The 12652-nt window shown below is 44.6% G+C and overlaps 1 protein-coding gene and 1 pseudogene across 1 annotated transcript in view; one reads left to right on the forward strand and one right to left on the reverse strand.

Annotated features, from left to right (window-relative positions):
• The window catches only part of ZDHHC11 (zinc finger, DHHC-type containing 11), a 60908-nt gene that overhangs the window by 43446 nt on the left and 4810 nt on the right, over positions 1 to 12652 (forward strand). The window contains exon 7 of the mRNA XM_011953149.1: positions 3330 to 3364. Coding sequence (XP_011808539.1) covers positions 3330 to 3364 — 35 coding nt within the window. The remainder of the gene's footprint in view (positions 1 to 3329; positions 3365 to 12652) is intronic.
• Positions 107 to 1443, reverse strand: LOC105519698 (annotated as a pseudogene).

Genomic DNA, 12652 nt, shown 5'->3' on the forward strand with positions numbered 1-12652 from the left:
TCACCGTGTTAGCCAGGATGGTCTCCATCTCCTGACCTCGTGATCCACCCGTCTCGGCCTCCCAAAGTGCTGGGATTACAGGCTTGAGCCACCGCACCTGGTCCACATTAATAATTTTTTAAAATTGTATCTTAAAATGCTGCATGGCCCAAAGCTGTAGTATATAAAGTATTGGTAGGTACAAAGGGAAAAGTCTGTACAACTTTTAGCAAAAATGCTTTTGCAGAAAAGCAAATTAAAATAATGCAAACAGAATACCGAGGTGACTACGGCTAGACATCAGAGCTACAACTTCTCATATCTGTGTCAGAAAATCCTGTTTATCCAGAATAGACTAAAATTTCAGGACAAAACATGGACTTTTTTTTTTTTGAGACGGAGTCTGGCTCTGTCACCCGGGCTGGAGTGCAGTGGCCAAATCTCAGCTTACTGCAAGCTCCACCTCCCGGGTTTACGCCATTCTCCTGCCTCAGCCTCCCGAGTAGCTGGGACTACAGGCGCCCGCCACCTCGCCCAGCTAGTTTTTTTGTATTTTTTAGTAGAGACGGGGTTTCACCGTGTTAGCCAGGATGGTCTCGATCTCCTGACCTCGTGATCCGCCCGTCTCGGCCTCCCAAAGTGCTGGGATTAGAGGCTTGAGCCACCGCGCCCGGCCAAAACATGGACTTTTTAACAGTTCTTACTTTACCCATTTTAAATTCTTTTTATCTCCCCCACCACGCAGTTCAGTAATTCAGCAAGATTCAGCAGAAAGAGGACTACCTTTAGAATTGGCTATTTAATGTTTCTTCCTATGGTGAGACTGTCATGGAGCCTGGACATTGCAGGCTCATGCATCCATGACCAGTGTCCCACTGGGGTCAAAACTCAGCAATAGACTTGGTGAACTCGGCTTCCCGCTGCTGTTTTATTCTCCTACTGATGAAGGTCAGCTTCAGGGTGTATTTGCCATCAAACCTTTTAAGACTGGAGGGCAGCTCCCAAATATCACCAGAATCCACGCCTGTAGGCTCTTTTCTGTGGGCCATGAGAAAGATGATCTCCTCAGATGAGGTCTAAATGGTCAGAATTCCCATCATCACAGAAGAGGATATGACGCACAAAGCCAAAATGGGCTTGGACTCTGGAAAGGGATGCGTATAATCCCAAGTTACAGCCACTATGGCAAAGCAACAGGAGATTGTATAGATAGTGAGGTGACCGTCGATTAGACAAAAATTCTCCACATATTTGTATTTTTCCAGAAGTGCCTTTTTGGCAGAATCATCCAGTTTTTCACAGCTGATCCATCTCACTTGTCAATTTTCACAGGCATATCATCTGTCTTCCACTTACCCAACATGCAGCTACGGCCTCTGCCTGTCCCGCAGCTGGAACCCCTGCCAGCCCCACCGCCGCCTCCACCACTGCGGCGCCTCCTGCCCATGCAGCTGCTGCCGCCATCTCGTCCGCCTCCGCGTCTCCTTCCATAGGATATCTTTGGGGTCTTTTGTTAGGCAATGTTTTCTTTGATAGATACCAAAAACGTTATTTCTGAAAAAAAGATTAAATTTGATTTTAAGTGTTTAAAAATTTCCCTTCAATTGACACCATTAAGAGAATGAAAATATAAGCCACATTAAGAGAATGAAAATATAAGCCACAGACTAAAATAAAATATTTACAAGTCATATACTTGTATCCAGAATATTTAAAGAATTTTCTTTTTTTTTTTTTTTTGAGGCGGAGTCTCGCTCTGTCGAACGGACTGGAGTGCAGTGGCCGGATCTCAGCTCACTGCAAGCTCCGCCTCCCAGGTTTACGCCATTCTCCTGCCTCAGCCTCCCGAGTAGCTGGGACTACAGGCGCCGCCACCTCGCCCGGCTAGTTTTTTTTGTATTTTTAGTAGAGACGGGGTTTCATCGTGTTAGCCAGGATGGTCTTGATCTCCTGACCTCGTGATCCGCCCGTCTTGGCCTCCCAAAGTGCTGGGATTACAGGCTTGAGCCACCGCGCCCGGCCAGAATTTTCAAAACTAGTAACAAGAAAACTCTGTTTTTAATTGAGCAAAAGATTTGAACACAAAACTTCCCCAAGGCTGTAATACGAATGACAAAGCACATGGTGCTCAACATCATTTGCCATCAGGGATCCACAAGCAAAAACCACAATAAGATAGCATGGCACCCATGTTAGAAAGGCTACAATAAAAAATGATTTGCAATGTAAACCAGGCACAGTGGCTCACACCTGAAATCCCAGTACTTTGGGAGTCCAAGGAGGCAGAAGGATTGTTTGAGGCCGGGAGTTTGAGACCAGGCTGGGCAACCTATGTCTAAAAAAAATAGTTTTTAAAAAGATGAACAACACCAAGTGTTGGTGAAGAAGTGGGAGAACTGGAAGTCTCATCCATTGCTAATGGGGATGAAAGATGATGCCATGTGCCACATCACCAAGCAGTTTGGCAAACCTTCTGATGTTGAGTAGGTACTTATGATATGACCCAGTGCTCTCACTCCCCGATTCTTACCCAAGAGCAATGAAAGCAAGACTCTCTCTCTAAAAAAAAATTAAAAAGAAGATGAGCAATACCAAGTGTTGGTGAAGAGGTGGGAGAATTGGAAGTCTCATCCATTGCTCATGGGGATGAAAGATGATGCCACATCGGTAGGCACTCTGACAAAGCTTCAGATGCTGAGCATATACTTACCGTATGACCCAGCACTCCCACTCCCAGGTTCTTACCCAAGAGCACCGAAAACAACGTGTGTGCACATGTAGCAGATTGTTTTTCTTTGCTAGAGATTCCACAAGCAGGAACCACACATGGGGTGTTGGAACAAGAAATGTATTTTCTCACATATCTGGAGGCTGGAAGTCCCAGGGCACAGTGTCTGCAGGGTTGGTTTCTCCCAAGGCCTCTCTCCTTGCCTTGTAGACGGCCACCTGTTCTCTGCGTCCTCCCACAGTCTTCTCTCTGTTTGTGTCTCTGTCATAATCTCTGCTTCTTATAAGGACACCAGTCACTCTGGATTAGGGTTTACCCTGATAGCCTCATCTAACATCAGTTACCTCTTTCAAGACCCTGTCTCCACATATAGTCACATTCTCAGATACTGGCTGTCAGGATGTCAACTTATGAATTTGGAGGAAGATACAGTTCAGCCCATAATACAAGAATTGGGAGGAAGGGTGATGTCCCCCTACTGAGATCCTGTTCCATGTCCAGGCATCCTTAATGCACCGTTACTCAGAACTGACTAGTAATGAAGTTGAATTTTGTTTGAGAATAAGTTGAATGTCAACAAGGTCTTTGTTCGTCCTGTGAATTGTGCTTCACTTTTCCACAGGAAGCAGATGATGCCCCGAGTCCATCTTCACTTGGGTAAGTTTCTAAGTTTAATGGGAATATTTTATCTGTCTGTAACATGGTTGTACCCTTGCCTTAACTCGAATTACTTAGGAAAATACGTCCTCTATTTAATATCTTCAAAGAAACTGATGACATAATGGAAAGTAGAAATGTTTCACTTAACATTTATAGCCATTCATGTAGCGTATTGCACTTACCTTACTTGAAAAAAATTAAAGAATTCTTCATAAATAACATTTGAACGTATGCACAAAAATAAGGCCAAGTGTAGTTATTTTCTTTCTTTAAACACATGTAATGTTGTGAGCCTGAATGTCTTTTAATGTTTCTAATAGTGATTCATTGAGAATTAGGTCTTGTCATTTCAACTCTAAATATATCCACTAATGACAGCTCTGCCCCAACACTGCACAATTCCAGGCCAACTGCACGCCACTTTTTCACCCTCCAAACTACAAAAGCTGAAAGAGGACTGTTTTATAAAGAGGACCATGATCCAGTTTTAAGCATACGTTCTAAAGGGTGCCCTGTTCCTTGATGAAATAAAATTGTGCAGCCATAACAAATGCATATTCTTCCCAGAGAATCTCCAGTACAGGATACACTTCTCACAGAACATAGAGTAATAGGAAATCTACTCACACATGATGTTGAGTAAGTTATTTACTCTGTTTGCAATTTCATTTTCCTTTCCGTAAAATGAAGACATATTAACTTTATATCTTAAAAAGCAACTTTATACATCATTTCCCAGGGTTTCAGGGTTTAGATATTGCGCTCCTACCCTCTACAATAAGTTTCATCCAGAATCATTTAATACAGTCTAAAATGAAATGAAATGGAAAGATAAGAATCATTGTCTCAAAGCACTCCAGGTGCACAGACACAGGCATGCACGTGTGCACACACACACACACACACTCGCACACAGTCAAATGCACACACACACACTCTCACACTGGCACAGCCTTCTTCGTGCCCTCACATCACATCCCGGTCCCCACCCTGCCTGCCATACTCCTCCTGTCACTGCAGGGAGTCCCAGCTGACCCCACAGAGAAAGCGCCCACTGCAGCCTGCACAGAACAGCCCTGTCCTCTACTCTGGGCACCCAGCAACTGCAGCTGTCCTGGCCCAGGTCCTCTGGGGTCTCTGCCACCATTCCAGTAGGTCGTGCTGCTGAGCGGGGCCGGATGGCCCAACCGTGGAGGGCCCAGTGGACACACGCCCAGAGGCAGGACCGACATTATCCAGGGAGGGTGTGTGAGGGAGGCTCCTCGTGCTGGGAAGAAGGAGCACCCACACCTCATGGCTCAGAGCTGCTCGGGGTTCCTCTAGAGGCACCCGGGACCCCAGACTACTGAGGTCACCTCATGCCTCCTGGGTCTACCCCTCACGGATCAGTGCACTCAGCTGGCCTCATCCTCCCAACCCAGCTGCCCTGGATCATGGAGCAACATTTTAAAAATTATTTTTTACTATTTTTTTGAGACAGGGTCTTACTCTGTCACCCAGGCTGCAGTGCACTGGCACAATCTCAGCTCACTACTACCTTTGCCACTTGGGTTCTCGCAATCCACCCACCTCAGCCTCCCAAGTAGCTGGGACCACAGGCTCATGCCACCATGCTGAGCCAACTTCTGTAGAGATGGGGTTTCACCATGTTGCCCAGGCTGGTCTCAAACTCCTGAGCTCAAGCAATTTGCCTGCCTCAGTCCCCTAAAGTGCTGGGACTACAGACGTGAGCCACTGTGTCTGGCCATGGAGCAACATTTAGATAGGGGAGAATTTAATACCTAACTTATACTTAGAACTTAAAACTTTATGACATGCTCATTGTATCAGTTTAAATACGATAGTACATAAATTAAAAATATTCTGCACCTCCCTTTCTGAATACCACCTCAAAATGCCATTTTAATAATAGAGGGTAAATACATGTTTTTTCTCTATACGTATTCACTCACGTTGAGAGGTTACCGTACACCATATGAATCATTCTGCAGCCTCCTCTTTTGATTCCTTCAACAATATGGCATGGATTACGTGCATGACGTTTCATAGAGATGTGTTTTCTTCTTGTCAGGGACTTCACCCTCTTTCATCATGTGCATATACCATGGCTTAGTCAACCCATGTTCACTATAGGATATTAGGTTTATGACCAAGTTTAGGTTTTGCAAACAAAATTGCAAGAAGCACCTTTGTGCCAGTGTTGTCAGACACTGACAATATTGTTTTCTTTCTAATTATTACTAATGACACTGAACATATTGTCATTCTCTTTTTACTGTTTCACAGTTCCTCTTGTATGAATTAGCTTTTCAAATGTTTGCACACTTTTAAATGGAGTTGTTTGTATTGTCAATATTAAGTGGTGTTTGCATGTTAGGGATAATACTTCTGTGATCGATGTGTTTCCAACGTATTTCTTTCAGTCTGTCTCTTAAAATTTTGTGTTTATCGTGTCTTTTGCAATGTGAAGGTCATACATTTTTCTGAAGTCAAAGTTGTCAAATGTTCCTGTCTTCTTTTAAAAAGTGTTTCTTACTCCAGAGTTTTACAAATATCATCTAGAACTCTTTGTTGATATTTTCATAATTTTTCTCTTTTGGTTTTCCTTATGTTTTGATTTTCAAGCCATCCTGAACTTACTTTTGCATACAGGGAGAGAGCTAAGGTTACTTTATCTCAGAGACTTAACTAATGGTTACCACCTTGTTTATGAAACAATACACCTTTCCCATCTAATTCAAAGGCCCCCTTTTCCTAGTGCTTGCCATAAGCATTAGACTGAGATCCGTTTCTACACGTTTATTTCTGTCTTGTTGATCTGTGTCCTAAACCATGCTGTTTTAATTACTGGACCTTCCTGAGATACACTTTAATGTCTGACAGGCACATTCTCAGGTTTTTTTCATTTCTAAAAGTTCTGACAATTTTTAAACTTTAATTTTTTCATGTAAGTTTATTTAAAATGTATATGGAAAATACATTCTGTTTCAGTTCCAGGCAACCTGGAATTTGGAGCAAAGTTGCGTTAAACATACGCTTTATTTTGAGAGTGGCCCATGGTGTTTTCCCCGTATCCCAACTCCACAGGGAGCCCCAGTAAGTCAGTCTCCCCCAGGTGAGCAGAGGACAGAAGTTCCTGCCTTGCTCTTCCTGAGTGCCCCAGAAGCTCTGCCCTTCGTGGAAACGCGCTGGGGGCAGTGCCAGAGTTCCAGGCCAGGGAAGGCCAGCTGGGTTCTGCAGCTCAAGAGGCAGGCAGCTTCCTGGGTCAGAGAAAGGCCGCCCAGGAGATGTGCCCCAGTCATCAGTTTCTCAAACCTGAACGTTGCTTAAGAGTTGTGCCTAGTTTCAGCAACCAAGGATTAAATATCACTTAGTGTGAAAATGCTCTTTCACACAACCCACTAATGTTTCTTCTAAATTGGTGTTCTTTGATTTAGTGAATCCAGGTTATGCTGAATTTTACTTCGAAGTATAGCCTGACTCTGGTTCTAATACTAGGTAAAAACTAAGACATTTTGTCTTTTATGCGTTTCTGGCAAGAATGATAGAAAATTGATTGTGACCAGGATTGTAAACTTTCACTTTGAAAAAATATATATGTTTTATCAGTACACATTCAAAATGGAAAACAAACAAAAAAAACAAAACAAAAAAAAAATCAAAATGGAAAACAGGGAAGTTACAAAAATTCTTGGTATAAAAACCTAAGGCACTCACAGTCCTCCCACCCACCAATGGCTCCTGCAGGCATTTTGATTGGCACCTCCTGCAGCTTCCCTTTTAACATTTTTTCTGTGTATGAGACCCATTTTCTAAATGAAATTGTAATCATGTTATACACCTCTTTAGGACCTGCTTTTTAAACTCTACATTCTTCCGTTAAAATGTAAGATACTGATGGGCATAAACCACTCCATCTTTAAATCATACTCTTTGTTGGAAGCCGTCTTCATTTCAATCAAGTCTTCTCCATGGGAGAATGAGCTAACCTCGCTTAATGTGAAAAGTGTTACACCAACACCACATAAGTTTACAAAGCCTCTAGATGCAACAGGCGATCACTTGCCATTAACCCTTTTTCTTCTCACAGAAAATGCTTCCAGGGTCACCTAACAGTTTGGATCCAGCTGGTCCACCTTATAGACTCCCTCACAGCCTTTTACTTCAGGCTCTGCCTGCTGGGCACTGGGCACGTTACAAACATCAGTTTCCAGCGGTCAGGGACTTTGTTTAAATCATGTCACGCTTTGCCACAGGGGGAAAATCCATTCATTAAGTGCCTGTGGGGTGTGATGTTGCTAATCACAGGTCTATTTTAGTGGGAGATGTGTAGGAATTTATAGTGTCTCTAGTGGTGGATACTAGACAAACTTATGGGGGATATTCTGGTCTGCATGTTTGCTGTGGGATGTTGAAGGGAATGGGTGGATTCAGGCTGACCAGCTGGAATGGAAGTGGGAATAGGGAGCAGGATTGCCCTTGTGAAGACCCTAATCCCCGGCGCCTCATTCAGTGGCTTGTATTAATTTTCCACTGGAGGCTGGAGCCGTTCCTTTGTATTATCCCACTAGCAAGCATCCAGGGTGCTTTCCATGTGAGACTCATGCCCAGGTGGTGTCTGTTGTGTAGTACATTCCGAGCACTCACACAACCTCCCAGGAGCTACCTGTTCCTGGGATCTGCTGGCAAGCAGAAACCATGGTAATGGTGCTTGCCGGAACTTGGGAGCCTTCATGGCCTGTTGTGAGCTCCTCCCCAAAGCAAGACTGTGCTTTGCTGACAGGTGGTCTTTCCTTCCTCCTGTGCTTCCTAGCAGAGGGGATCATGAGGAGCTCCTGTCTCCCTGCCAGGGCTTGAGCCTGAGTCCCGCCGCTGTTTGGCATCTAGAAAGGACCTCACCATCTGGGGTATCCCCAAAGCTGCTGGCCTCTTCCCTCCAGTGAGCACCAAGCAGTCTTCCTCCACAGTGGAGGTTGCAACAATACCCTGAGTTGCTTGTTCGACTAATTGTAAGCATTCATTGGTGTTCTAGTCTGTTCCGCCTGTTCCACAGAAGTACCACGCACCAGGGGCTTAGGCAACAAACATGTATTTCTCACCATTCCAGAGCCTGGGAAGTCCCAGGTCAAGGCACCAGCAGATCCGGTGTCTGGTGAGAGCCCCTTCCTGGTCCTCCGATGGCCTCCTCTGGTTGTCCTCACACGCAGGGAGTCGAGAGTGAGGTCCGACTTGGATGCCTGTTCTAAAGACACTCACGAATCCTGTCATCGGGGTCCCTCGTTCGTGAGCTGACACCAAAGGCTCTGCTTTATGACACACAACCCTCGGGTTAGGAATTCAGCATGTGAATCTGGGGGACACAGGCACTCCGTCTACAGGAAGGGTCCGGAAGGGTGCTGCTTCAACACCATCAAAGGCGGGTATGGAATAGAAGATAAAGTCGGGACAGAAACTATTTTCAACTATGAAACACGTGTGTGTGTGTGACAGAAGCAGACAGAACACAAAAATAGGTGCTTTAGTACCGTGTGTGCATCTCAGCGAGGTGTGTGGATGTCTGCAACCAGTCTGAAATGCAGCAGACCAGGGCGATGGGCGGGCAGTTATGTGATGGGGCGGAGGACAATCGTTAGCCCTGGTCGCATCCAGGTGCTGGGTTCAGGTTTTTTTGGTTTTTGTTTTTTGTTTTTTTTCTGTAAAGCCTTTTCCAGTCTTGTTTATGTTTGAAATTTTAATAAAATGTTGGGAAAACTGTGCATATAGGAGACAGGTGGGATTAAATAATGTGTGTGTGTTTGTGTGTGTGTGTGTGTGTGTGTGTGTCTACCTGATGGTCAAAAGATGGTGCATGTCAGGAGGCCTAGGCAGGCAGATTACGAGGTCAGGAGATCGAGACCATCCTGGCTAACATGGTGAAACCCTGTCTCTACTAAAAATACAAAACATTAGCCTGCTTTGATGGCACCACCTGTAATCCTGTTACTTGGGAGGCTGAGGCAGGAGAATCTCTTGAACCTGGGAGGTGGAGGTTGTAGTGAGCCAAGATCGTGCCACTGCACTCCAGCCTGGGCAATGGAGCAAGACTACGTCTCAAAATGAATTAATTAATTTTAAAAAAAGATGGAGCACGAGAGTGTGTTGGAGACACATTCAAATGTCCAAGGGGAACTGAGTGAGGGAGCCTGCAAGTGGGGCAGGGCTGGGAGCACTGAGGATGCAGCACAGGATGTGTGGGCAGGTCTGGACTCACACCCAGAGGTCAGCTCGGGCAGAGCAGAGGAGCTCGGAGAGGAAAGGAGGGCAGAGGCAGCTACCATAGGGCTGTCTCTCTGCACTGAGAGCCGAGCACTCATACACCCAGCAAAGGGTATAAGGCTAAGGGTGCAGATCCTCGCAGATGGCCTGCGCGCTCCCTCCCAAGAGGCTGCGCAGCGAGAGGGAGGCTGCACAACTTGACCCCTCCCATCCCCGTCAGGCTGCAGTGCCTAGTTTTCCTTCTGTGGCCCCAGAGATTCAGAAGGACCCACCTAAAGCTCTAAGGTTTGTCTTTCACTCCACTTAGGAGAGCCCCATTCTGACCATGGAAGGTCACACCCTGGCCCTTAACTCAAGTGGCCACAGTCACTGAGAGTCTGATGGGGACTGGCCTGCACCCCCAGACCCGGCCTGTGAGCTGCTTCTCTTAGCTGCAGGCTCAGTCCAGGACCTGCGTCTGATCCTGCTGCTCTGATATCCCCCAGAGGCGTCCCAGGCCCACCTCTCTCACTTTTTGCAAGAATCCAAAGCTCCTCTTAGCAGAGCAATCGGAAACTAATTGGCACCGTAACCTGCATTTGGACTTTGGCATCAGACAGACCTGGGTTCTAGGCCAGTGTGGAGATGCTGCTGGTTCTATAACTTCATAAATTTTTAATCTACTCTGAGTCCGTGTTCCTCACAAGGATATGGGGGATATTCGTATCGCTTCCCAAGAAGGTCATGTGTGAGCTCATGGAGCTGTGAACATCACTGCCAGGGTCTGGCGTAGCGAATGGTGGTTGCCTCTTTCCCCTTGTTTTGGATCCCAGGTGCCTAGAGTCACACTAATCCCAATCCTGGGTGGGAACACCGATTCATCCTTGATCTGAGTGACCTGCTTCCTTCACTGACTCTGTATTTTGTTTATTTATGATAATGGAGGAAGCACTAAAAACAAAAGCAGAGTCTGACGTCGTCTTTGTCTGCTGTCAGGGCCGCCATTCCAAGTCCTTGCACCCCGCTCATGTTCTTCATTCTCTTGCTTTCCTTTAAATTTTGTTCCTTAGATGTATGTATGTGTGTGTGTGTGTGTGTGTATGTGTGTATGTGTGTGTATGTGTGTATGTGTGTGTGTGTGTGTGTGTATGTGTGTATGTGTGTGTGTGTGTATATATATATATATAGAGAGAAAGAGAGAGAGAGAGAGAGAGAGATGTATAATATTCCTGAAGAGTACATACATGCAATACATTGGTAACTTTTTCTTTTTTCTTTTTTTTAACAGAAAGGACGTTGTGTGTATGTAATATCTGGAGTCTTTGGGGAATCACTTTTTTCACTTAATACTGAATTGCCAAGGTCCGTCCATACCGTGTGTCACTGTAGTCTGTTCGCGTTTGCTTCTGTGGCTGTTCCACCCCATACTGCACTTAATTACCCCCTCTGCTATGGTTGGGCATGGAGACAGTTTCCGGTTTTTCACTACCCAGCTGTGCAGCCCAATCTTGACAGATCTCCTGTTGTACAGGTGCAACCATTTCTCCCGGGGCTATTCCTAGTGGTGCAATTGCTAGAATGTCCAGCTCTCAGAGATAAGGCCACTGTTTTTTAAAGGTGTTGCACATGTTACACTCTCACAGCAGGGTATAAGAAGTCCTATTGCTTCATGTCCTCTCCACATTTGGAACTGACAGTCGAATAGTGTGAACTGGTGGCTTATTGTGGCCTCCTCCGGTGTTTTCCTCAATATTAATGAATCTGAACACATGTGAGCCATATGAGTTTTCTCTTCCATGAAGCACTTGCTCATGTCCCTAGTCCATTTTTCCATTGGACTCTCTGTGCTTTTCTCATTGATTTATATGAGTTTTTATATATTCTTTATACACACCTTTTGTCAGTTGGGTGAATTACAGATAGAGTCTGTCCATGTGCAACTTAACGCCATGTTTAATTTAATATACCATTTTAGAAACCAGATCATGCATTACAATATAGTCATGTTTATTCATATTGTAAAAGGAATGCTTTTTTGTTCTTGATTAATGAATCTTTCCACAAAATATCCAAAAGATAGCCATCTATTATTTCTACTAAAAGTTTTAAGTTTTGATTTTGAGAGACAAGTCTTTATCTTTGGTTGATTTCAGTGTATGGTGTGAGGTAGAGATCTAACTTCATTTTTTCCTCTATGAATTTGTATTGTTTCCAGCAGCATTCATTGAACAGGTCCTCTCCCCACTGGCATAAAAAGCTACCTGTGTCCTCAGCTCCATTTATGGGCATACTTGAGTCTATTTCTGGGCTGTGTAGTCAATTCCACTTGTCAGTTTGTCTATCCCTACACTACTTTCTTATCATCTTACTTTCCATAGCTTCATAAGTTCTGAGAAGTAAATACTCCCTCTCTCTCCCACGAAAGACTCTAGTTATTCAGTATTATGGTCACAAACCCCACTCTTTCCTTCCCAGTGCGTCCCCCATTCTCCCACCTGCCATACCTCTGGTGTCCTGACATCAGACCCTTTTTATCTCCTGTGGGTTGGCAGAGGCTAGCTGCTTGCTGTGTGGGGTCAGCAACATGTTTCATATATGGATACTTAGCTACCACCCTTGTGCTTAACCTCACATCCCAACCCCATCCTTACTCCTCCCCGTTTCCCCTGGGACCCACCGTATCTTGGGGCCCTGGAGCTTCTCCATTACTCAGTAGGGAAGACAACCTCCTTTAACTCAGCATCTTTGTCCAAGGCACTTCAGCTTTTTAAAAATCCAATCTGCCAATCTCTGACTTTTAATTAAAAATTTCAAGCTCTATATATATGTGTGTGTATATATATATACTATTTAATTACTGATAAGAAATGGTTCACTTCTGCTATTTAGCTTTTTGCATTCTGTGTATCATATATATTTTTTATTTCTCAATTCCTGCCCATTTAAAAATTATTTAGTTGAATGTTTGTAATGTTCCATTTTGATCCATTTGTTCTTTCCTTTTTGTACATTTTCTAATTATCTTCCTAGTGGTTACATTGGGGATAATAA

The sequence above is a fragment of the Colobus angolensis genome, unplaced genomic scaffold, assembly GCF_000951035.1.
Source record: "Colobus angolensis palliatus isolate OR3802 unplaced genomic scaffold, Cang.pa_1.0 Scaffold358, whole genome shotgun sequence".
Lineage (NCBI taxonomy): Eukaryota > Metazoa > Chordata > Mammalia > Primates > Cercopithecidae > Colobus > Colobus angolensis.